Source organism: Natrix helvetica, assembly GCF_964273705.1.
Source record: "Natrix helvetica genome assembly, chromosome: 2".
In the NCBI taxonomy this organism is placed as follows: Eukaryota; Metazoa; Chordata; class Lepidosauria; order Squamata; family Natricidae; genus Natrix; species Natrix helvetica.
The window spans coordinates 13,498,646-13,523,299 of record NC_138552.1 but is presented as its reverse complement, the minus strand read 5'-3'; the positions used below and the strand labels follow the sequence as shown (position 1 = coordinate 13,523,299).

The following is a 24,654-nucleotide window of genomic DNA, read 5'->3' as shown; positions in this document are numbered from 1 at the left end:
GTTTTAACAAACATTTCAAAATTTAAAACAAAACCATATAGTGGCATCCCCTTATCTATTTTCAATATCATCTAACCACATTATACCTTTATAACACATTAAAAATAAAAAAAAGAATGTTTAATAACAAAATTTTTAAATCTCTTTTCTTAATCATTGTTTACAGTTTATATCCAATTTCCCTTTTATCCTGTCAATACAAATTATTACATTGTTATCTTTATCAGTCATTTATTTAACGATAGTTTGACTAAGTTTAATTTACGTTTCCCCCCTTTTCCCCCATTTAAATTTTTTACCAAATTTCCTCTTATCAAACCAATACATATATATACATTGTTATCCTTATCAATTATTTATCTAACTTTATCTATTAACACTACATTTTTAACATAATGCTTTAATTTTAACAAAAATTTTAAACCTCTTTTCTTAATCATTGTTCACAATTTATATCCAATTTTCCCTTTTATCATGTCAATACAAATGGTTACATTATTATCATTATCAGTCATTTATTTACCAATAGCTTGGCTATGTTTAACTTACGTTTTCCTCTTTTTTCACCATTTAAAAATTTATACCAAATTTCCTCTTATCAAACCAATATATATGTGTATATTGTTATCTATCAATTATTTACCTAACTTTATCATTATCACTACATTTTTAACACAATGCTCTTATTTTAACTACATTTAACTAGTGCTTTATTATTAATTTTCATATCTCAACCTGTGTCTTTCCATTAATAATGTAGTCCTATTTATTTTGCCATTTGTGGAATTGGTCTTCTGGTTATTTTCTTAAGCAAATTTGTTTGAACTTCTCTTCACAACTTGTTGCTTATTACATATCTTATAAAATCTCAAAACCCTCCATCCGAAACTGTCACTTTAAAAAGTAAAAAAAAATATTCATAAAACTTCCATCAATAGAAAAAAATAAAAAAATAAAAAGATAACGCACTGTCCAATAATGCTTAATTCCGCCGCTTATTTCTTTTTCTTTACCAATTTGATTTAACTTCAATCTTTTTTGGGCAGTCTTTTATAAAAATAAAATTTCCTCACCAGATGGAGACACTTTCTCTTTCTGCTTTTCCTCCTGTTGCAGAGCTGTTCTGACTTCAGCAGCTTGCGGCTGTGCTTTTTGTCGCCGGCTAGAAGAGATTCTCTTGGATCAATCAGGGACTTTGCAATGTCCCTCAGATCAGCAAGACACACTCTTCCCTGTCACCATCTCTTTGGGACAGTTTAGGTCTAGATAGACCGTCCAGCGGCAAAAGTATTGACTGCGATCTCGGAGCCCCGGGATCACATGTCATATCATCGTGATGTCAGATCCTTTCTCACTGTTGCTGAAATTTTTGAAGCCCACAATTTAGCATCCAGGCTCTATGAATCCTGGTGCCTCTCTTCTACTTTTCAGGATCCAAGGGACCTTATCCATAGATCTTTAGTCCTAAGGGATGATAGAGGGAGATGGGATGGAAACAGGTAGGTCTTTAGTCTGCTTTCAGAGAGCTCCTTCTCATATTCTCTCCTACTGACTGCTTTATTGAGCACCAAAAAGTAGCAGCAGAATTAGCTCCGGCTCAGTCTACTTGCCAACCCCTTGCAGCTAGACACAAAGCTTCATGCTGAAAGCATATGTTGGGAAGATAAACTGACAAAGTCCAACCAGAGGAAATGTCAATAACATCTTGAAGACATGCCAGCTTGTAGCTCAGCAGAGGTCACTTGTTAACTAGGTGGTGCAAAACTATTATAAAATTCCCTCCAGAAACCGAGGGAATACATGAAGTTCCTCAGTAAAAAAAGGTCTATTTCCTGATATCATCAACCTCCATTGGAAATGTAGATCTTTAATTTACAGAAGTAGCACAGCAATATATGTATGTATGCATGCATGTATATTTATATGCATATGTCTATGCATATGAATATGTCTGTCTATCTATCTATCTATCTATCTATCTATCTATCTATCTATCTATCTATCTATCTATCTATCTATCTATCATCTATCTATCTATCATCTTCTACCCTATCTCTATCTCTATCTATTCTATCTCTACCTCTATTTTATCTAATCTAATCTAATCTAATCTAATCTAATCTAATCTAATCTAATCTTATCTATCTATCTATCTATCTATCTATCTATCTATCTATCTATCTATCTATCATCTATCTATCTATCTATCTATCTATCTATCTATCTATCTATCTATCTATCACAATGAGAGCAACAGCCCCACTGCACATTCAGTAAAGTTAGCTGCAGTTGGGCATTATTCAATAGGGTAGACACCCATTGCAGCACACTGATGGCCAAGGCAAAGGAGCATTATCCATCAGTGTATTACATCCAGGGCCCGACAGCCCAGTGAGGGTACAAGTGGAACATCTGCATGGAGAGTGCTCCCATATATACTGGGTGTATCCAAAACTGCCGCAAGCATTCTTTCAGCGCATGTGCACAAACTGGATCAAACACTGAGAATGAGAGTGATGCACTATCAAAAAAACTTACCCAAAGAGGAGGCATCCTTAGTAGTTTACCATATTGGCTGCAGTAAGTGTGCAAGCAACTACGTAGGGGAAACAGCTAAGCAACTACAGACTAAAGTGCATGAACATGAACTGGCTGTCCGGTACAAAGAACAGTGCTCCCAAATTTGGATACATATGAAGGAGCACAATTACACATTCAATTTTCAGGCTTATTTATTTATTTACTGAGCGCTTATAGACCGCCCCCTCTCCCGAAAGGGACTCGGGGCAGTGTACAGTCCATATCAGAAATACATCATAAAATAACTATAAAATTAAACAATTAAAAATTATTAAATAGATAAGTAGATACGAAGGAGGATAAAAAAGTTTAAAAGAACTGTACAGCTGAGTAAATAGTTTTAAACCCCTACAAATATCCCATACAATTGAATTTAAAAAACAATTCCCCTAAAATACCAGTTGAAATATGTTTGCCAGGAGGTAGCAGTTATGGTTATGCCAGGCCAGCCAATCGGAACAGGTGTGTCTTCAATTTTTGTCGGAAGGAGCGGAAGCTGGTGGTGGTTCTAATGTCGGGGGGGAGGTCATTCCAGAGGGTTGGGCCCATCACAGAGAAGGCCCTACTCCTTGGCGCCGCCCATTGGCATTGCCTAGTGGACGGCACTAGAAGAAGTCCCTCCCTGTGAGAGCGAATTGGCCGCTGAAGTTGTTGCCTGCAATACAACTAAAGGGGGACACCTACTGTAAGAAGCCTGGTTATATATATATACAGGCCCAGTCTGGTTAAATGGAAAAGAAAGCAAAGAGAAAGCGCAAGTCCCCCAGCAGAGGCGCCCCCCACATGGAAGTGAGCCATGGTGGCCTCTACAAGAGCCACCACAGAGGACGCTCCCACAGGCCCCGGCTTGGCCGAGCTGAGGAGGAGAGGAGAAGGAGGCGGCCACCGCCCACTTCCTGGCTTTCCTCAGAGGTGGCGATGAGAGGAGGTGGCCGGCATCCCCTGAGGAGCAGGAGGAGGAGCAGGAAGGAGCTGCCCCTGGCGACGTGGACATAAGGCAGCCCCCACTGGCCGCGGCTCCATCCAGAGATGCTGTCGCCACTGCAGTCGCCGCTTCACGGGGCACCCAGCAACCGCCCCAGCCCTGCTGCGCCTCAGGCTGACACCGTCGCCACCCCGTCAGAGCCGCCTTGGCAAGGCCATAGCTGGCTCCCTGTGAGGGGGGTGGAGAGCGCATGCAGCCGGCCGGGCTGAGGAGACACTCTGCCTCCACCTCCTATGGAGCTCCACTGGGCTGGGCGGGGGGGAGGCCGGCTTAAAGGCGCCACCCTGCCGCAGAAGGCAAAAGCCTGGTGGGAGGGGAGGAGAGAGAGTGGAGGGGGAGGCTGAAAGGCTTCGGCTCCCCTTGGTGGAAATGGCGAAGCTCGTTGGAGGAGGGGTGGAAAGGGGAAAAGGTGCAGCTGCAGCCCAGCCACACATATAAAGGGACCATCGGAATGAAACTGGAGAGAGGCTGAACTGTTCCGAATATACTATACTCAAGAAATGAACGCTATGGTATAGCGTGTGTTGCTTTTACGTCCAGCAGATGGCACTGGTTTTCAAAAAAGCATGATTTTACAAAAAAGCATGTTTTTACCTGTCACAGGTGTGACATCTATATAATATACATATATAAAAACATGCATGTAGTCGAATGCAACGTTGTATCAAAATGTCAAAGTAATCGGTGAAGAACTTTCGGAGACTTGAGATTTTGAACAAACATTATATATATATATATATATATATATATATATATATATATATATATGTGTGTGTGTGTGTGTGTGTGTGTGTGTGTGTGTGTGTGTGTGTGTGTGTGTGTATGTGTGTGTATGTATGTATGTGTGTATATATATATATCCCACACAACTATATTTATCTTAGACATACATTAGGATGCATTTTTAACATCGGTATTATTTGGCATCAGAATATATTCATTACATGTTAGTGTTTTATGAATATTTAATACAGTATGTTCTCTTCTTATATGACAGGGATGTTTGCATATTCCCCCCCCCCCAGAAATATCTCACCTTTGCTTTTTGTAGCAGAAAAAGAGAAAAGAGGACAAACTATATTTGTATTTTCATGAGATGTGAAAATTTGTATTATAATGCAACAAATGCATACATAAAACATTCCTTTATTTTACTAAACTCTAGTGCTTAACTAATTCCGAACAGCTTATTATCCTACTACATGTAAGCGAGTTTAAAGCAGCAAAAATCACCACACAAATAAATATTAGCGAATAAAATAGTCCGCTGCCAAGGCCTCATATACACTCATCGCTATTGTGAGTAGTATTAACGTCCTATATTTGATAGCAAAATGCTGTTTGCCTACTTGTAGCAGATGAATAAAAAACCAGCTGGAACAAAAAGCTTGTTCAAGAGAAGAGAACTGTTTTCTACTTTTCAAGGAAACTATATCAATGTAGATTCACTAATGAAAGGATTTCCAGAAGTTCTGACAGGGAATTCTAGCACAACGTAGGTTATTTTGGGAGAAACATATTTTAGCACAGATGGTGAATGTCATAATGCACAGTCTTTATCTGTAATGCCTAATTATAAGCCACCTTGAAGCGATATCACTTCTTTGGCTGAACATATACAGTACTGTTGGGTTGGGTGAAAAAAAAACCTCCCTTTGGTTCTTCTGGAGCTTTATAAACCATTCCTCTTGGCTTATAGAAATGCCGATCCTATTAATGAACAAACTGTTTAATAAATTTTTAGGACCAAATGAAGGCTGGGAAAAATCTATTCTGCATGCAGGACATTTTTTTTTTATTATTAAGAGCAGCCCTGGAGGATAACTACCAAGATGATACCGGTACTCTTCAATGTACAACTTTAATTGAGTTGGGAATCACAGTCATACGGCATGTTAGTCATTAAGCAGGTCAGCACATGACTGCACCTGATTTTATACCCTTTTCTGTTCTGACCCCCCCTTCCTCCTTCGCCAACACAGAACACGCTCCGGAACAATACGAATGAACAAGGTTTATTTCACAGACAGACAGAAAGTTCCGTGGCAGTAAACCACCACGACAAAGCTCACAACGACAAGACACGAAAGCAGCTATCCAGCTTGCTACGTTTTCCAGACCAAAACGTCTTGCAGGAGTTCTTTGTTGACTGCTGCAAAGGGCGTATGCTCAGTCAACCCTTTTATAGCCTGAAGAGGAGTCTACTGATCAGCAGCTGAGAGCCCTTACCGCCGATAATTGCGCCCACGCTCCTTGCGTCTATGGGCGCGGCGATAACGGGCGTCCAAAAACTCCCTGCTGATCTCTGATTCACTGTCTCGTGACTCCTCCCCACTGCTCCAAGGCATGGCATCAGGAGCCCCCCTCCTTTGGCTCTCACCGCTGCTCCATGCCTCAGGCGCCTCCTGGTGGCCAACCAGACTCTCCGATCCCTGCTCAGAGTCGGAACCCTGTCCAGGGTCCTCCACATCCTCCTGAGCCGACTCATAGGGACCCTCACTCTCGGAGTCTGGTGGCAGCGGCAACGGCTCCTGCTGGGCCACAACACTTTTCTATGGAGGTCATTAAGTGACTGCACTATCCTCAATGGACTCCCCCCCCCCCGCATAAACTGGAAGTGTTGGTTCCTGGCAAAATAAATAAATAAATAAATGCCACCAATTGTGGCCATATGACCGTGGGATGTTGCAAACAGGCATCAGTGTAGACCAGTTGCTAAGCAACCAAAATGCAATCCTGTGACTGGAGCGGGTAGCCAATGGAACTTCAAATCTAGGTTGTAAGTAGCCCTAGGGAAGCCCTTCCTAACTTCAAACTGGTTGTAAGCAGGGATAGGCTGCTGGGGGTTTGCATGGTTTTGGGGCAGGGGTGAAATCATCGTACCTTTGTTACCAGTTTGCAAAGATGTGGAGACTCTAGAAAGAGTCCCGAGAAGAGCAACAAAGATGATTAGGGGACTGGAGACTAAAACATATGAAGAACGGTTGCAGGAACTGGGTATGTCTAGTTTAAGAGAAAGAAGGACTAGGGGAGACATGATAGCAGTGTTCCAATATCTCAGGGGTTGCCATAAAGAAGAGGGAGTCAAACTATTCTCCAAGGCACCTGAGGGTAGAACAAGAAGCAATGGGTGGAAACTAATCAAGGAGAGAAGCAACTTAGAACTGAGGAGAAATTTCCTGACAGTTAGAACAATTAATCAGTGGAACAGCTTGCCTCCAGAAGTTGTGAATGCCCCAACACTGGAAGTCTTTAAGAAGATGTTGGATAGCCATCTGTCTGAAACGATATAGGGTTTCCTGCCTAGGCAGGGGGTTGGACTAGAAGACCTCCAAGGTCCCTTCCAACTCTAAGTGGTTTCGTTGGATCCATGTGATCTGAAGCGGTTTCATTGGATCCATGTGATCTGTCTGGTTATGGTTATGAAGGATCACCCATTTTGATCGCCAGGGTACTCTCCAAATCAAAAAGAATCTATCCACCCCTATTTTAGTTCATTCTGCTTTCATTCAGTCTCTCTTTTGCATACAATAAAGGGAAAAGAAATGAACAGTGGCACCAGAGTTGCTTGAACTGACTATTGAGATTAACATTACATAATTAAATTAGCATGCCCAATTTACTTCAGGCCAATAGGAATCAATGTTTCAAGCAACAGGTACCCTTGGGGAGCTACTTCTATGCACACCCAATCATTATCAAATGTTAACAGTGTGGTCTTCACACAGTGTGATCACAATTAACAGTGCGATGTTAACCTGTGAAGACCATCCCCATTGGACTCCCTTGTGTTACTTTTAGATTTGTGATTATATTGCGCATCTGAAGGAACTGTCAGAGAAGCTTTTTCTCCGGTAACATTATACTGCAAACTAGAGCATACAAAACTTTTGCCAGGCCTGTTCTCAAGTATAGCTCATCTGCCTGGAATCCACACTGTATATCGGACATTAATACAATTGAGCAAGTCCATGGGTATTTCACGAGAAGAGTCTCCCACTCCTCTGCTCACAAAAGAATCCTTTATGCCACCAGGCTTGAAATTTTGGACTTGGAACAACCTAGAACTACGCAGATTAAGGTCAGACCTAAGCATAGTACAAAAAAATGTCTGCTACAATGTCCTACCTATCAATGACTACTTCAGCTTCAACTTCAATAATACATGGACAAACAATAGATACAAACTCAAGGTAAACCACTCCAAACTCAATTGCAGAAAATACGACTTCAGCAACAGAGTGGTCAACGCCTGGAATGCTCTACCTGACTACCTGATGTTGTTACATCCTCAAACCCCCAAAACTTTAACCTTAAACTGTCTAGCGTGGATCGCACCCCTTTCCCAAAAGGTCTGTAAGGAGGCGTGCCTACCGTCCCTGTCCTATTGCCCCCATTTATTTGTACCTATTTTCTGTGTTCATGTCCATGTTCATACTTATACCTGTTGTCTTGCACATGTTTGACAAACTAAATAAAATAAAAATAAAATAAAAATTGGTGCTGATGATGAAGTGTAGGATCTAAACTGATGCAAGGTACTTCTTTGGGTGGAATATTTTTACATTCCAAAGATCACCAAGGAGGGATTTAAGTAGAATTCCTTCTCCTATGCTTACTAACCTACGTTTCTCCTTAAATTAAGAGGGAATTTCACTGGAAATGGAAAGAGACAGAAGAGTTTAGAGGCTCAGAAAATTAGAGATGGGGAGATGATGTGATCTGAGTAGTAGTTATTACTTTAAGTCTTACAGGATAGCGATGTTTACATAGGGAGAACATATTCTACAATGAGTCATTCCTTTTCATTTATTTTTATTAGTGACATTTCTTCCTACAGCTTTGTCTCAAAATTCTGTTCCTTTTTATTGTCAGTGGGGCTTGAGGCAATGTGCAGAAATGAATGTATAGGATAATAAATTGTTCTCTTTCTTAAATCTTGGATAACAATATGATCTGTTTGGAAAGAATTATTATTCATAAAAAAAATCCCATGGTGCTTTTTCAAAAGGCAACTGGACTTTGTTTTTCCTTGAAGACATTTTGTTTCTCATTCAAGATGCATATTTGATTGTGGTCTTCCTGTGGCATTATAAAGTGGTATTAACACTTCATATGATATTGATTCTATCCCTCTCTTAATGCAGCCTAGGACTTCATTGGCTTTTTTTGGCAGCTGCAGCCAATACACACACACACACACACACACACACACACACCCATTTCGAGCTATTTAGCTCTCATCAGCTAGCCATACCCTTACTGGGATTCGAACCTGGGCTGTATTATACACTAGGCAAGAGTCTTAGTCACTATGCCACAGGTTTCTCCTCCTTTATCAGCTGAGCCAGGGAAATAAGTATGTGTTTGTGTTACAACCCCTGGTATGACCAAATATGGGAGGGAGCTCACTCCTCCCTCTTTCTGTCTTTTCGGCTCATCACAGAAAACCATCCAGGCAGAAACCCATATTTTTATTTTTAATGTTGCCTTTTTATATTTGTGTTGCATTTGTGCTGATAAAATAAAGGGAGACTAGTATAGATCCATTTCGAGCTATTTAGCTCTCATCAGCTAGCCATACCCTTACTGGAATTCGAACCTGGGCTGTATTATACACTAGGCAAGAGTCTTAGCCACTATGCCACAGGTTTCTCCTCCTTTATCAGCTGAGCCAGGGAAATAAGTATGTGTTTGTGTTACAACCCCTGGTATGCCCAAATATGGGAGGGAGCTCACTCCTCCCTCTTTCTGTCCTTTCGGCTCATCACAGAAAACCATCCAGGCAGAAACCCATATTTTTATTTTTAATGTTGCCTTTTTATATTTGTGTTGCATTTGTGCTGATAAAATAAAGGGAGACTAGTATAGATCCATTTCGAGCTATTTAGCTCTCATCAGCTAGCCATACCCTTACTGGGATTCGAACCTGGGCTGTATTATACACTAGGGGTGTATATACCAGGGGTTGTAACACAAACACATACTTATTTCCCTGGCTCAGCTGATAAAGAAGGAGAAACCTGTGGCATAGTGGCTAAGACTAAAAATATGGGTTTCTGCCTGGATGGTTTTCTGTGATGAGCCGAAAGGACAGAAAGAGGGAGGAGTGAGCTCCCTCCCATATTTGGGCATACCAGGGGTTGTAACACACACACACACACACACACACACACACATATAATGTTGTATTTGTACTGATAAATAATAAATAAAGGGAGACTAGTATAGATCTATTTCGAGCTAATTAGCTCTCATCAGCTAGCCATCAGCTATACCCTTACTGGGATTTGAACCTGTTTGTTACATACCAGGGGTTGTAACACAAATATATATATATGGAATGTCTGTCTGTCTGTCATCCATCCATCCATCCATCTATCCATCCATCCATCTATCTATCGAATATATTTTGGAATGTATGGTGCTTATATGTGGACTCAGATTGTCAGGGACAATAACTCTGTAAAGCCTTTAGAGAGAGCCATGAAGCAGTGTATAAGTCTAAGTGCTCTTGCTATTCCTTATAAAATATATAAGGATTGCTTCTACCCACATTATTACAGCATTTAGGAGTAAAAGTATGGATGTGAGATGAAGCATAAAAGTTAAGTGCAGCTGGAATGAGATACTTAAGGTGTTTCTGTGGTAAAACAATACAAGGGTCGAGGACGAATGGGTGCTAAATGAATGTGGGCTGAATTCAAAAGTGAGTGACCAGTAAGAAGGACGTACACTGAAGTAGCTCCTTAGTATCTGAAGTTCAGGTTTGAACTGAGGAGTCCTTGATGCTCTTTGAATTTGGTTCTTTGCTTGCAGATGTGTTATTGGTAAGTAGGATCATCACTGAACACAAGTGTGGAGATTGTTTATATACAGTAGTTGGTTCTGCCAATTTTGGAGGGTGTGTGGTTTTTTCCCCCCTTGGTAGTTCCTTGATTAGGGTAGAGTTTTCAGTTTGATGGTTTGCCTGGGATTAAACCCTGCTTATCTAGGTGTGTGGACAGCTGGAGAGGCAGGGATTAACAGGAAGCTGGGAGGGCAGTGGGAAAATCCCACAACCATATCAATGATGCCATTTGTTTATTTTTATGTTTCAAATTTATATAGCTGCTCACCTCATAAAACAAATGGTATAACAAAGCCAACAAATAATCATGAGTTTGTCAGGTAATGAAACATCTGCAAGCAAACAATAAAGGATTCCACAGTTCAACGTTGATGTACAGCTGTGCTCTTCTATCGGAACTACATATGGGTGTCAAATGCTTCAGAAGGCAGCAAATGGGAGAAATCTGCATGTAGGCAAACCTCCACAGAACACCAAGGAGCAACTATTCTTTCTGCGTGAATGCCTATGACAGCATGCCCTGCCCACCAGGGTCAGATACAACCTCCAATAAGCTGCACAGCTGGATGGAAAATAGCTCAGCCAAGTGGGTGCAAAATGATATGGTTAATGATTGGGGATGCTTACCTCAGACTAAACACATACTAGCACATCATCACATAACCTCAAGGAACAACTGGGGGGGGGGAAACCATGACTCCCTAACACGCAAAAATGCTGACAACCATTATCAAGACTCCATCTCTGAGACAAGCTGAAAAAAAGGAAAAACAAAACTCCGTACCAAACTGCTCAAGGTAAACCCCAGAAATGACTGTCAATGACTACTTCAGCTTCAACCACAATACACGAGCACACAATAGATACAAACTTCACTACCTGACTCTGTGGTTTCATCCCCAAACCCCCATAACTTTAACCTTAGACTGTTTACTGTTGACCTCACCCAGTGGTGAAATTCATTTTTTTTACTACCGGTTCTGTGGGCGTGGCTTGGTGGGCGTGGTGTGGCTTGGTGGGCATGGCAGGGAAAGGAGACTGCAAAATCTCCATTCCCACCCTACTCTGGGGCCAGCCAGAGGTGGCATTTGCTGGTTCTCCAAACTATTCAACATTTCCACTACCGGTTCTCTGAACTACTCAAGAATTCTGCTACCAGTTCTTCAGAACCTGTCAGAACCTGCTGGATTTTACCCCTGACCTCACCCCATTCCTAAGAGATCCGTAAGGGTCATGCAAAAGTGCACCAAAGTGCCTAATGTCCCTGTGCTAATGTCCTCATTTATTCATATCCCTTTCATGTATTCATAATCATGTGTATACTTATATCTGTTATCTTATACATGCTTCACAAATAATAAAAATAAATAAAAGAGATACCTGAACCCAAATGGGTAGAAAACATGTCCAAGTGCCCACTATCCCCAGGAGAAGGTAATATCCTCCACAAAGGCCTCAACTAAAACATAGACAATGCTAATCAATTAGAATTCTTTGCAGCTAGAGACAATCATACCATGGACCAGAAAAAGACAGAAGCGGAACCAACTCGAAGTAGAGGATGGAGCAGTCCTCAAAACCTAAAGAAAGAGTAAACCATTACCATCCTTCAGCAGAGAATGGCTGAACCATGGTTATCATGGACAGAATACAATACATACAAAAAGCCAAAGAATTAATGGAGGACAAAGAAACCTACATCCCACTAAGAATCAATCCCATACAGAAACTGGACAAGCTGATCAAGAAAACCCTTAATGCCTTAACCAAGAAAGATCAAATCCCACAAGAACATTGGCAGATAAAAAGTAATGAACACATTTTCCTATGTTTCTATAAGTGCCCCAAAATGCATAAGTCCAACCAGTGTTAGGATGCAAAAAAAATTACTACTGTTTCAGTGGGTGTGGCTTGGTTGGCGTGGCATGGCTTGGTGGGTGTGGCAGGGGAAGGATACTGCAAAATCCCTATTCCCTCCCAATCAGCTGGGATTCGGGAGGCAGATAATAGATAGGGGCGGGGCCAGTCAATGCTAGTATTTACCAGTTCTCCAAACTACTCAAAATTTCCGCTGCCGGTTCTCCAGAACTGGTCAGAACCTGCTGAATACCGCCTCTGAGCCCAACATGAAGGACATTAAAGTACATCATTACCAGGGATGCAAACATACAACGTAGCCAAAGAACTTAGAAAAAAAATGGACATATAGAGGGGAGTGAATATTCTATCAATTCCTCACTATATGACTTCCAGAAAATAAAATACCTGAAAAATATAAGATTAAATTATGGTTTCATTTGATGCAGAAGCATTGTTCACAACCATAGATCCAAAACTAGAGAAACAATCTATGACAGCAAACCCAACCTGAAATACCCAGAATGAAATACCCAGAATCATGGACCTCATTAATTCTGCCTCACTACCTAATTTCAGTTTGATGGAGAAATATACCAACAAATCAGAGGAACACGTATGGGATCACCTCTCTCCGCAGAGGTTGCAATGCAGCATCTAGAAACTATAGCATTCCCACACATACAATCAAAAGTATAGATCCAGTATGTAGGCAACACTTTCATCAAAATAAAAAAGGAACTAATAAAGAAGACACACACAACTATCCACAACATCTTTGAAGGAATAAAATTCACAAAGAGAAGAAGGAAGCAATCACACAATATCTTTTCATCATATCAGCAGCAGAGGAAATGAAGCAAACTAGAAACACAAGTCTATTGAAACAGAATCCAGACTAACCATTACTAAAATAACTCAATTACTAAAATCTGCTCCATTACTAAAATAACAACCTAACCTCCCACAAGAGAAGCTGTGGAAGAACATTATTTAGAGGAGTAAAAATCCATTGCAGCAAACAAGAACACCAGAAAAAGGAAACAGATCAGGTAACAAAATGGATACTCAGACAAGTTTTTAAAAAGTTCCTGGCTGGTCAACCCACTACAGCACAGCTAACACAACCTATGAAAGGAATAATACTGCCATGTATCAAAAATATCTCAGAAACAACAGACAGACTATTGCAACCACAAGGCATTATCACAGCACACAAACTAACTAAAGCTCTCCAAAACATTTTAAACATTTAAAACATTTAAAAAGACCCAGCAACCCGGAAAGAAATAAACAGGAACATACAGGAACAGGAATAAACATACTTTGTGAGGACTGTGTAACAGTGACTACATAGGATAAAGAGGAAAAAGCATAGCAGAAGACACCTGTGTAGACCAATTAGTAGTTAGAAGACTTCAAAGTACATGGAGAGAGTCAACTATAGTTTCAACTGGGAAAATGGGAGCATCTTAGACCAAGCTAAATCCAAAACAGTTAGGGGATTCCTTGAAGACTAGCATTCGGACAAATCATCCATCAATAGACATAGAAATAAACAATATTTACACACCATTAAAAAAAGACAATAAGACCAAAACACATCCTCTCCAGCAGGCAATGCCAGATAAAGGTAAAGGTTCCCCTCGTACATATGTGCTAGTCATTCCCGACTCTAAGGGGCAGTGCTCATCTCTGTTTCAAAGCTGAAGAGCCAGCACTGTCTAAAGATGTTTCTGTGATCATGTAGCCAGCATGACTAAACACCAAAGGCACACGAAATGTTGTTACCTTCCCACCAAAGATGGTCTCTATTTTTCTACTTGCATTTTTACATGCTTTCGAACTGCTAGGTTGGCAGAAGCTGGGAAAAGTAATGGGAGCTCACTCCATTATGTGGCACTAGGGATTCAAACCACAGGACAGCCAACCTTTCTGATCGACAAGCTCAGTGTCTACCACCAAATAAGTAGGCGTTAAAACCAGGCCAAAAAAAAAAAAATCAAGCAGAAAACAACATCCTAATCAAGGAATTACCAAGGAGGAAACCATACCCCCACCATAACTGACAAGCCAAGCTATTATATATATATATATATATATATATATATATATATATATATATATATATATATATATATATATATATGTGTGTGTGTGTGTGTGTGTGTGTGTGTGTGTGTGTGTGTGTGTGTGTGTGTGTGTGTGTGTGTGTGTGTGTGTGTGTGTATTTTGCTGATAAAATAAAGGGAGACTAGTATAGATCCATTTCGATCCATTTTGTTATATATATATAACAAAGCTCACATGGCTTGCACGGATGATGTTATTTAATTGGGTAATGAAGTCTCTGCAAGCAAATAAGCAAGTTCAGACAGTACCAAGGACTCCATAATTGCAAAACAAATGTAACAACAATGAACGAGTGAGCTGAAAAGAGGAAGACTGGAAAGACATGGTTGGGTGGAATTGATGAGATTCTCAAAAAGGGATATGTAAGAAGTTTGAGGAAGAAAAGATCCTGTATGCTGTGATATACGAATGCAATGGAAATAAATTGTGTGCAAGGATGGAGGATATGAAAGTTGCATTATGGATGGTGCTAGCAAAATTAGATCTAGTTATATTTGCTTCTCTTTTTCTCATCTCTTGCTTTTAATTTCTTTGACTTTCTATTCCTTACTCCCCTTTTTATTCTTTGCATAAAGTTAATCATCTCAAAAGGGAAATGCTTGATAGGTATACTCTATATCTGGGATGGCAAACCTATGGCATGCATGCCAGAAGTGGCACGTACAGCCCTCTCTGTGGGCACACGCACCATCACCCCAGCTCAGCCAGCTAGTTGTTGGGTTTCTGACACGCGCATGCACACCGGCCAGCTGGTCGCCAAGTTTCCCAGGTGTGCATGCACACCAGCCAGCTGGTTGTTGGGTTTCTGTTTCTCTAGGGTGCGCGTATGCACATGAGCAGGTGCATGCCTTCCAGTTTGGGCACTCTGTGCCTCAAAGGTTCGCCATCACTGTACTATATCTATAACAATACAAAGGAAAAGGCACCATCAGATCTATTTGTGGTATGCATTGCCAGTCAAGGAAACACAACTGGTTTAATGCAAATGCAAACACCGAGAGATAAAAGTTGCAACAAGGACTGTAGCTGGAAAACAGTGCATTGTTCAGTGCAAACAAGGCAATCTAGGACTAGACCGAAAAGAGATCAGAGTTATTTTTTGCAGGGGTTAACACATAGTTTTTGAAAGAAAGGGGATTTCTTTGGCATTCACTGATATAATTAAAAATAAAAGTCTTCCCTTTTTCCTTTTTATTTACAGCATCTCTGAGTGTTAGAGGCCGTCTTATATCTCTGTAGTTTGAAATGCTTAGATCACAGGAAGAAAGGATGGCTCAGAAAGGATTAGCATCAGGATTTTGATTTAGTGGCTAGGTATAAATGCCCGATTTAGCTTACTGTATTGTATAAAAAGTCCAGCAGCTCAAAGTTCTACTCAAACAATGGCAAAGTGACACAAAAGAAATATAGATTCATATGCTTGCCGTGATAGTATTTAGCTGAAGATATTTCTACAGTGAAATGCTGCTTTTCCATCCTCCTTTCCTTTTAAATAAGGGGTGGTGGTGGTGTTGGGTGGCTCAGTGGTTAAAGATGTTGAGCTTGTTGGCTAGAAAGCTGACAGCCCAGGTTCGAGACCTGAGCACCACATGATGTGGAGAGTCCCCATTATTTGCCCCAGCTCCTGCCAACCTAGCAGTTTGAAAGCATGCAAATGTGAGTAGGCAAATAGGTATCACTTCGATGGGAAGGTATCTGTGTTGTGTGCATGTTGGCATATAGTCATGCTGACCACATGACCACAGAAGTGTCTTTGGACAATGATGGCTCCATTGGCTAAAAAACAGAGATGAGCACTACCTCATATGAGCTAAAAGTATGCGGCGGCAGCAAAAAAAAAAAAAAAGCATTAACAGAGGGGTACAATCAAGATCAAGTGAGGTATTAATACCTCTCCATAAAGCTTTAGTAAGACTACATCTACTGCATCCAGATTTGGTCACGACATGATAAAAAAGATGCTGAGACTCTAGAAAGAGTGCAGAGAAGAGCCACAAAGATGATTAGGGGTCTGAAGGCTAAAACTTATGAAGAACAGTTGCAGGAACTGGGCATGGCTAGTCTAATGAAGAGAAGGACCCAAGGAGACATGATAGCAGTCTTCCAATATTTGAGGGGATGCCACAGAGAGGAGGGGGTCAAGCTATTTCCCAAAGCACCTGAAGGCCAGACAAGGAATAATGGATGGAAATAGACCAAGGAGGGATTCAACCTAGAAATATGGAGACATTTTCTGACAGTGAGAACAATCAACCCATGGAACAAAAGTTGCCTTCAGAAGTTGTGGGAGCTTCATCCCTGGAAGCTTTCAAGAAGAAACTGGACTGCCATCCGTCAGAAATGGTGTAGTGTCTCCTGCTTGGATGGGGGGTTGGGCTAGATGACCTACAAGGTCCCTTCCAACTTTGTTAATCTGTTAATCTATTAACATCACACAACTGAAAAGGGGAAATATTTACCTTTTTCCTTGTACATGTTTTGATAAAGGGAGGCTCAGTTATAGTGAATGTAGTAATAAGAATATGTAATTTGAGCTTTATGAGTTATTGTATTTAGAGTACAGTTGAACAGCTACCCTGTGGCCATCCGGTACCCAGTGTACATCTAAACTCAGTGTTAGAGCCATTATTTAAAAAAATACAATGCTAGAGCTCCGGGAGGTTGTGTGCAAAGCTGAAAGCAGAAAGTTATCCAACGGAAAAATGGTTGAAAGCCTGAAATGGCTAATACTGTATATTTTCTGAGTACCTGGGCGATCCGTCATCATTTTCACCAGTCATCTTCAAAGCCTTTCCCAAACTAATGGTTGCTTGCCACCATTAGGAAAAAGTAGGCTGGAAAGCATTTTAACAGGAGCTTAATTTTCTGCCTTCACTTGTAAGATTGACTTTATTCAAGCTAGCTTCTACTTTAATGGGTACAAGCTAATGGTTTTCTAAGATAAAAGAAGAGTACCCTTAAAAAATCAAATTCTCATGTCTATTTCACGTTGAAAATACTTTTATATTCAAGAAAAAAAAAACCATATTTTTGACTTCACTATGCTTGCTGTTAAAGGGACACGGTGGCTCAGTGGCTAAGACGTTGAGCTTGTCGATCAGAAAGGTCAGGAGTTCAGCGGTTCAAATCCCTAGTGCCGTGTAACAGAGTGAGCTCCTGTTACTTGTCCCCGCTTCTGCCAACCTAACAGTTTGAAAGCATGTAAAAATGCAAGTAGAAAAATAGGAACCACCTTTGGTGGGAAGGTAACGGCATTCTGTGCACCTTTGGCTTTTAGTCATGCCAGCCACATGAGCATGGAGACGTCTTCGGACAGCGCTGGCTCTTCGGCTTTGAAACAGAGATGAGCATTTCCCCCTAGAGTCGAGAATGACTAGCACATATGTGTGAGGGGAACCTTTACCTTTATGCTTGCTGTTAATCACATGAAAGTAGAAATTGTGAGTGTCTATGGAGATTCTCTTATCCTGGTCATAGTTGTCCCAAATGTGCTTTTTCAAAAGGCAACTGGACTTTGTTTTTCCTTGAAGATGTTTCGCTTCTCATCCAATAAGCTTCTTTAGTTCTTCAGAATTGTTGTCTTTTGAAAAAACGCATTTGGGATAAGATATGGTAAGGAACTGAAAGGACAAATATTTTGGAATGGAAGGTTTTGAGGGAAGTCTAGCAGACACACAAGTGACAAGGATGTGGATATCATAAGCAAACCTTCATTAATCCCAATGGAAGATCTGACACTGGTTTGATTTTGGTCCTCCCTGAGCCTGGTTGTTTTTTTTTACAGATGCTTCATTATCCAACTAGTAACATCTTCGGTGCTAGCCTAGCTGTAGCCTAGCTCTGAACATGTTATCTCATTGGGTAATGAAACATCTGCAAGAAAACAACCAAGCTCAGAGATCACCAAGGACCCCACAATTCAATCCAGAACTACAAATATTCACTTGTATTGATTTGATTGACTTTTATCAGTGAGAAATCACAGTGGATAGAGTTATTTTAAAGTCGTCTTTCCTCATCTGGGCAACTTCCAGGTGTGTGGAGTCACCATTCCTAATTCTCAGCAATGGTCATAATGGCCAAGGTATTCTGGGGGTTGAGGTACAGGTATCTTTAAATTATCCAAGACTAGGAAAAACTGCCCAAGAGCACTCCGGATATCTACATCTCTGCTTCTCATTCTGTCAAGTCTTCAGTCTAGGAAAGTGATAGCGAACCTTTTTGCCATCGCGTGCCAAAAGCAGGGGTAGTGCAGGAGGGTCATGCGCGGCCATGCCTACAGCCATAACTCTATGTGTGTGATTCCCCCCTTGTGCATGCGCATGTGACCCCACCTCCCCACCTCTTTTTGTTTGCGATGGACCCGTTTTTCACCCTCCCTCCTGGGGTGGGCAAAAACGGCCTCCCCATCCCCTGGAGGCCCTCCGCAGGCTTCAGGAGGTTTCCCTGAAGCCTCTGGAGGGCCAAAAACGGCCTTATGAGCAACCCGGAAGTCTGCTCCCAATCTCCTGGGTTGCACATAGGGCTGTTTTTCTCCCTCCGGAGGCTTCAGGGAAGCCTCCGGAGGGTGAAAAATGGCTGAAAATGAAGGCCGAAGTCAGCTGGCCAACATGTGCATGCACACAGGAGCTGACAGGGCAATGCCTCGTGTGCCCTAACAAATTGCTCCGCATGTCACCTGTGGCACGCGTGCCATAGGTTCCTCATCACAAGTCTAGGATCTCAATTGCTTCATTAAAGATCTTGAATTTCAAACAGGACAAATGGCCATTCATCCTTCAACATTCATTCTCCACTTCTTCATCTTATATATCATGCACTTTGGATATTTGGCAAAATATGAACCAAGAGTTTCAATTCCCTTGCATTTTTTTCTTTCCTTTGTGGAGGTGGGAATTCAATCTTTTGTTTGGGTTTTAACCATTTCAGGGTTCACATTGCAGCTCCTTTGTGTTTTTCATCTGAAAATATAATGGAACCATGCTGCTAAATTCAATACAATAGTTAGATAACGCTCTGGTGATTTAAAAAATAAAGAACTTCAGAGGGTGTCCATTGCCAACTTTATTGGGGATATGAAAGCTCTATTAATTCCTGCTCCAGGAAAGGTGAGTCTGAAATCCCATCCCGAGAAAGAGGGAACGGTCATTTATTCAATATACTGCTGTACTTCTTAATCATCATCACAGTTAAGTGACCATCTGGATTGCCATCCAAATCACAGAAATGTGCTACTCTATTTTTACTTGTCTGTAGTACTGTCAAGATTTACATTAATGGGAAAAGGCTCCAGCAATCTTAAATCATCACGGTATAGTTAAGTAAGAAGGAAATAATCATTTATTCAGTATATTACTGTACTTCTTAATCATTGTGGTATATTTAAGTGACCATCTGGAGTGCTTCTCAAGTCACAGAAACGTGCTAGACAGTTTTTACTTGTCTGTAGTGCCATCAACACTTCGACACAATTCAGGAAATGAAATCAATGGGAAACCTCCCTGCAATGACATGATATTAAGTATCTCAAGCCCTTGGGCGAAATGACAAAGATGTTCAAATGACTTACTTTCGTTGCTGTGCTGATGAACGCCTTGTACAAATCACAGCCACAATCACCACCACAACGATAGTGAGGACCCCGACAGTCACAACAATAACGACGAGAAGATTGCTGTTCTTCTGAGGGGTTACACTTCCATGCGGAGGGTGCATCTGTCCAATGGGGGGCTCTGAAACATTAGAAATATGTTGGTGGGTTGTCTTTATTAAGTGAATTGTTAACATGAATTGCAGAGGTTTATTTGAGCACTGAAGCAACTGAGAACATTATTTCAGGATTAGCTCTAGAAAGAGTGCAGAGAAGAGCAACAAGGATGATTAGGGGACTGGAGGCTAAAACATATAAAGAACGCTTGCAGGAACTGGGTATGTCTAGTTTAATGAAAAGAAGGACTAGGGGAGACATGATAGCAGTCTTCCAATATCTCAGGGGTTGCCACAAAGAAGAGGGAGTCAAACTATTCTCCAAGGCATCTGAGGGCAGAACAAGAAGCAATGGGTGGAAACTAATCAAGGAGAGAAGCAACATAGAACTGAGGAGAAATTTCCTGACAGTTAGAACAATTAATCAGTGGAACATCTTGCCTCCAGAAGTTGTGAATGCCCCAACACTGGAAGTCTTTAAGAAGATGTTGGATAGCCATTTGGCTGAAGTTGTGTAGGGTTTCCTGCCTAAGCAGGGGATTGGACTAGAAGACCTCCAAGGTCCTTTCCAACTATTCTATTCTATTCTATTCTATTCTTTATAACAAATACCAAGAATTTTCTCTTCAGTGAATGATTGATGTCTGATACAAGGTCATTCATGAGATAATTTCTCCATATCAAAAAGGAGGGTGCGAATTCACTTTGATTTCAGAATGATTGATTATATGGTCTTCAGTTATCAAACCTCTGCCCCCATACGTGACAAAAATGCAACCTCTTTATGAAAATTCAGCTCCGTTACTCAACTTGGCGGTGATTTCAGATCAAAACAGATTTGACAATTCAGAGCAATTGAGAAAAAAATGAATGAACCTCATCCATACTTCAAATGAAAATGCTGATTTGATTTGACTGCATGTTCTGATGGCTGTTTAAACTGATAAACAAATCAAATGTATTGTTTGAATGTGATTAGCATGAACAGCCATTTATGCCACAGCCTTAAAATAGTGTCATTTGGTTCTGTGAAGTTTAATGTACCAGATCTCCGAACATGGAGCATCTATGATTGGTTCATATTATCATGCATTCATGCATTACTCCTATAAATTATGCTGCCACCATAAACAACTGCAAGCACTGGATATAGAGCCCTTTAAGATATTGGTAATTATGGCAGGATTGCCTTATCTTTGTGGTGGTAGTGGTGGTAGTTATGGTGGCATGTTTCTGGGAGGATATGTCAGTGAATGTCAGGAGAATATACTTTAGGAGTGTCACCCATGAAGGTTTTGCCAGTTACCCAGTTAAAGCAAGTAGCAATTTATACTGGGTAACAGTGATATAGGAAGATACTGGAAATGGATGATCACTTTAGTGACAATGGCAAGGGCATAATCTTATCATATGTAAGAAATGACAATACTAAACCATTCATTTTTCATTTTTTATCAAAATCACACAAATAGGCAATAAGCATCCTACTGAGGAAGAATTGAGGATTAGTTTGGAGTACTAATGGCATTTGTGGTAGGTATAGCTAGATTAAATACATAGTTGTTGATGTTGTTATGCAGAAAGAAAGAAAGAAAGAAAGAGAGAGAGAGAGAGAGAGAGAGAGAGAGAGAGAGAAAGAAAGAAAGAAAAAAAGAAAGAAAGAAAGAGGGAGGGAGGGAGGAGGGAGGAATACATACATACCTACATACCTACATACCTACATACCTACATACCTACATACCTACCTACCTACCTACCTACCTACCTACCTACCTACCTACTTACATACATACATACATAGGAATATATGAAGTTGTAAAGGCAGAATTACTGCTTATGGCTAGAGATTGCAATGTCAAAGTTGGAAGTAGTAAGGAAAAATGTATTTGTACTGTAAGTCATAGCAAATAGATATAAAGAAATGATTTATTTTCTGCCAAAGTACTATGTTGAAACATGCCAAATGGAAAATACTGGAATTTGGTACAAGTGACATATGTTAACATCTTATAACTTTGAAGATATTTCATCATTATCAGCAATAGCAGACAGCTCTCCAGCAATTACCAAGTCATAAAGCTATGGAAATAAAATATCTACAGAAATATGGCAAGAAATAGAAGAAGAAACAGTTAGGTTTTTAACAAAACTAGGTCTCCAAATGTGGAAAACAACACAGAGCAGAAGATTTAATTCTATATAGCATTACTAAAAAAAAGAGAGACTTAACAGAGTTTGCAAAGCAGCACAATGTTCTTAATGTCCACATGCTAAACATGTAAGAATCCCATAGGAAAGGAGCAATACCAGATGTTTAATATGGTTTTAGAAAAACCTGAAAAACAAGAGACATTATAGGTGTTGCATGCTGGATAATTGAGAAAGCCAACAATCACCAAGAAGTCAACTGGTGACTGATGATTTAAAAAAGCCTTTGACTGCATAGACCATGCAAAGTCGTGGAAGGTCCTTAGGAAAATGAAAATCCCAAAACATCTCATTGTCCTTATGCAAAGCCTACAGTGAAGATAAGACATAGCAAAACAAAATGGCTCCAGGGGGACATATCATCCTGGTCCAGGGTGAATTGACAGATGTTTTTCAACTACCCAATCTAGAGTTGAAAGGCTGGTTCAAAGACACACAACCAGCATATGAGGTTAGGAGAGGACTACACCTGGGTCTCCATACTCTTGCTGAATGTGTTAGATGTTGCTGAAGTCTGCTCCTTGCAGTCTTTTTTTAAGCACTGTACAGTACTTAGTTCACATGAAAGTCCCAAATCTATACTTTACTGTAGCACATACCCTTAATGCTTTTATTAGATAATTATTCAGACAAAAATGTATTTTTTAATGAGAAAATTGGGTTATATTCTGAGCTAAGTATGGACAAAAAAGGTATACTTGAGAAGAAATGTGCATGGAAATGCATGTGTATATTTGTGCTTTTCCCCCTTGCCAAATTAATATCCTGCGATTTATAAGATGAGAAATTAGAAGAAAGCTAAAAGTTGTTCCTCCAGCTGGCTGGAGAATTCTAGGAGTTGAGGTCCACAAGTCTTAAACTTGCAAAGTTTGGGGACTCCTGCCCTAGAGGCAATGGGATAACAATGGATGTTCACTTGCGTTGGCACTAGATGGTTCCTTGTCATACCTGCCTTTTTTTTAAGTCCTGTAATTGGAAATAAAACAAGGTGATGTGGCTCTCAATGAAGCAGTATGCTTAGTGATAGGATGCCTCAAGCCTACACCAATTGAAAAAATATACCTTCTTGCTGGCATTTTCCCACCTAAGATCGGGAGAGAAGTAACAGCAGATAACAAGAGAGCTAAGCAAGAGAATGATCTTCAACATTCTCTGAACGGACATATGCTGACTCGGATCTAGGTAAAGCTTTATCACAAGAACAAACATTCTTGAAGGTACACAAGAAGAAAATCAAATTGAAAGATGGAGGAAGGAGACCATTGAGCAAAGAATAACATTAAAGGAGGACATGGCTGAAGGATCTGACCCCCCTTATAGTATCTGGAGGACCCTGAATAGGTTGAGAGTAGGAGTGCCTAAATGTAAAATCAATATGCTCAAGTGGAGGATCTAAATTCATGCTATGTGAATGTGCTGGTATGTTGGCTACTACCAGAAACATGTATCAATGACTTATTGTTGGCCAATGATAAAGCCAAGAAGGTGACTTCATTCTGGTAGTTTAAAGTTTGATCTAGACAGAAGGAGAAGGAGAAGGAGAAAGGGAAGGAGAGAAAGAGAAAGAGAAAGAGAAAGAGAAAGGAAGGAAGGAAGGAAGGAAGGAAGGAAGGAAGGAAGAAAGAAAGAAAGAAAGAAAGAAAGAAAGAAAGAAAGAAAGAAAGAAAGAAAGAAAGAAAGAAAAAACCAGAATCACTTGCTACTGAGATGGGCATCATATACATTTAATTTATTGATAAATAAATATTTCAGAATCCTCTTTATCTCAAATCCTGATGGTACAGTAGAGAGCATGCAAGTTACAAGGTAGTAGAAAAGTGACCATATATGCAGATGTGAGTGATTGGAGATGGGAGAGGATTATATGATTCGCCTTGTTGTACAAACAAAGCCAGTCTTTTCTGTCTAAAACTAGCAAACACATCTATTCATGTATCATCAATCATTTGGGCAAAGTTTACATATTGCCTTGTCAATATGATCTGGAATTTCCATTCATGCAGGAGCTCTCTAAGATTATTTGCAGAATATTTTGTTCAGAAAATACCATAGAGAATTATAGAGCATGGTGTTATTGTATTTTGATGGTAGCAAGTGGAGCCCTGTGGAATTTCCCTCCATGGTTCTGCAATGTTCTTCATATATTTATTGATCCATGGATCAAATCTTAAATACATATCCTGGGCTTTGTCCAGAGTTAGGCAAATGTCTTAATTTTATTGCCTTTCAGTTTCTCATTTCCACAAATATCACACAATTATTCTTATTTTCTCATTTTTGCAAATATTAAAGCCAGATTGTCTATGCAATAAACTTTTTAAAATGTTTGCAGTAA

At 40.3% G+C, this 24,654-nt stretch overlaps 1 protein-coding gene across 1 annotated transcript in view; it reads right to left on the bottom strand.

The window, feature by feature from the left end:
• DCC (DCC netrin 1 receptor) overlaps window positions 1-24,654 on the bottom strand; it is a 1,323,879-nt gene that overhangs the window by 69,320 nt on the left and 1,229,905 nt on the right. Inside the window, exon 23 of the mRNA XM_081942031.1 lies at window positions 19,975-20,137. Within this exon, the coding sequence (XP_081798157.1) occupies window positions 19,975-20,137 (163 nt within the window). The remainder of the gene's footprint in view (window positions 1-19,974; window positions 20,138-24,654) is intronic.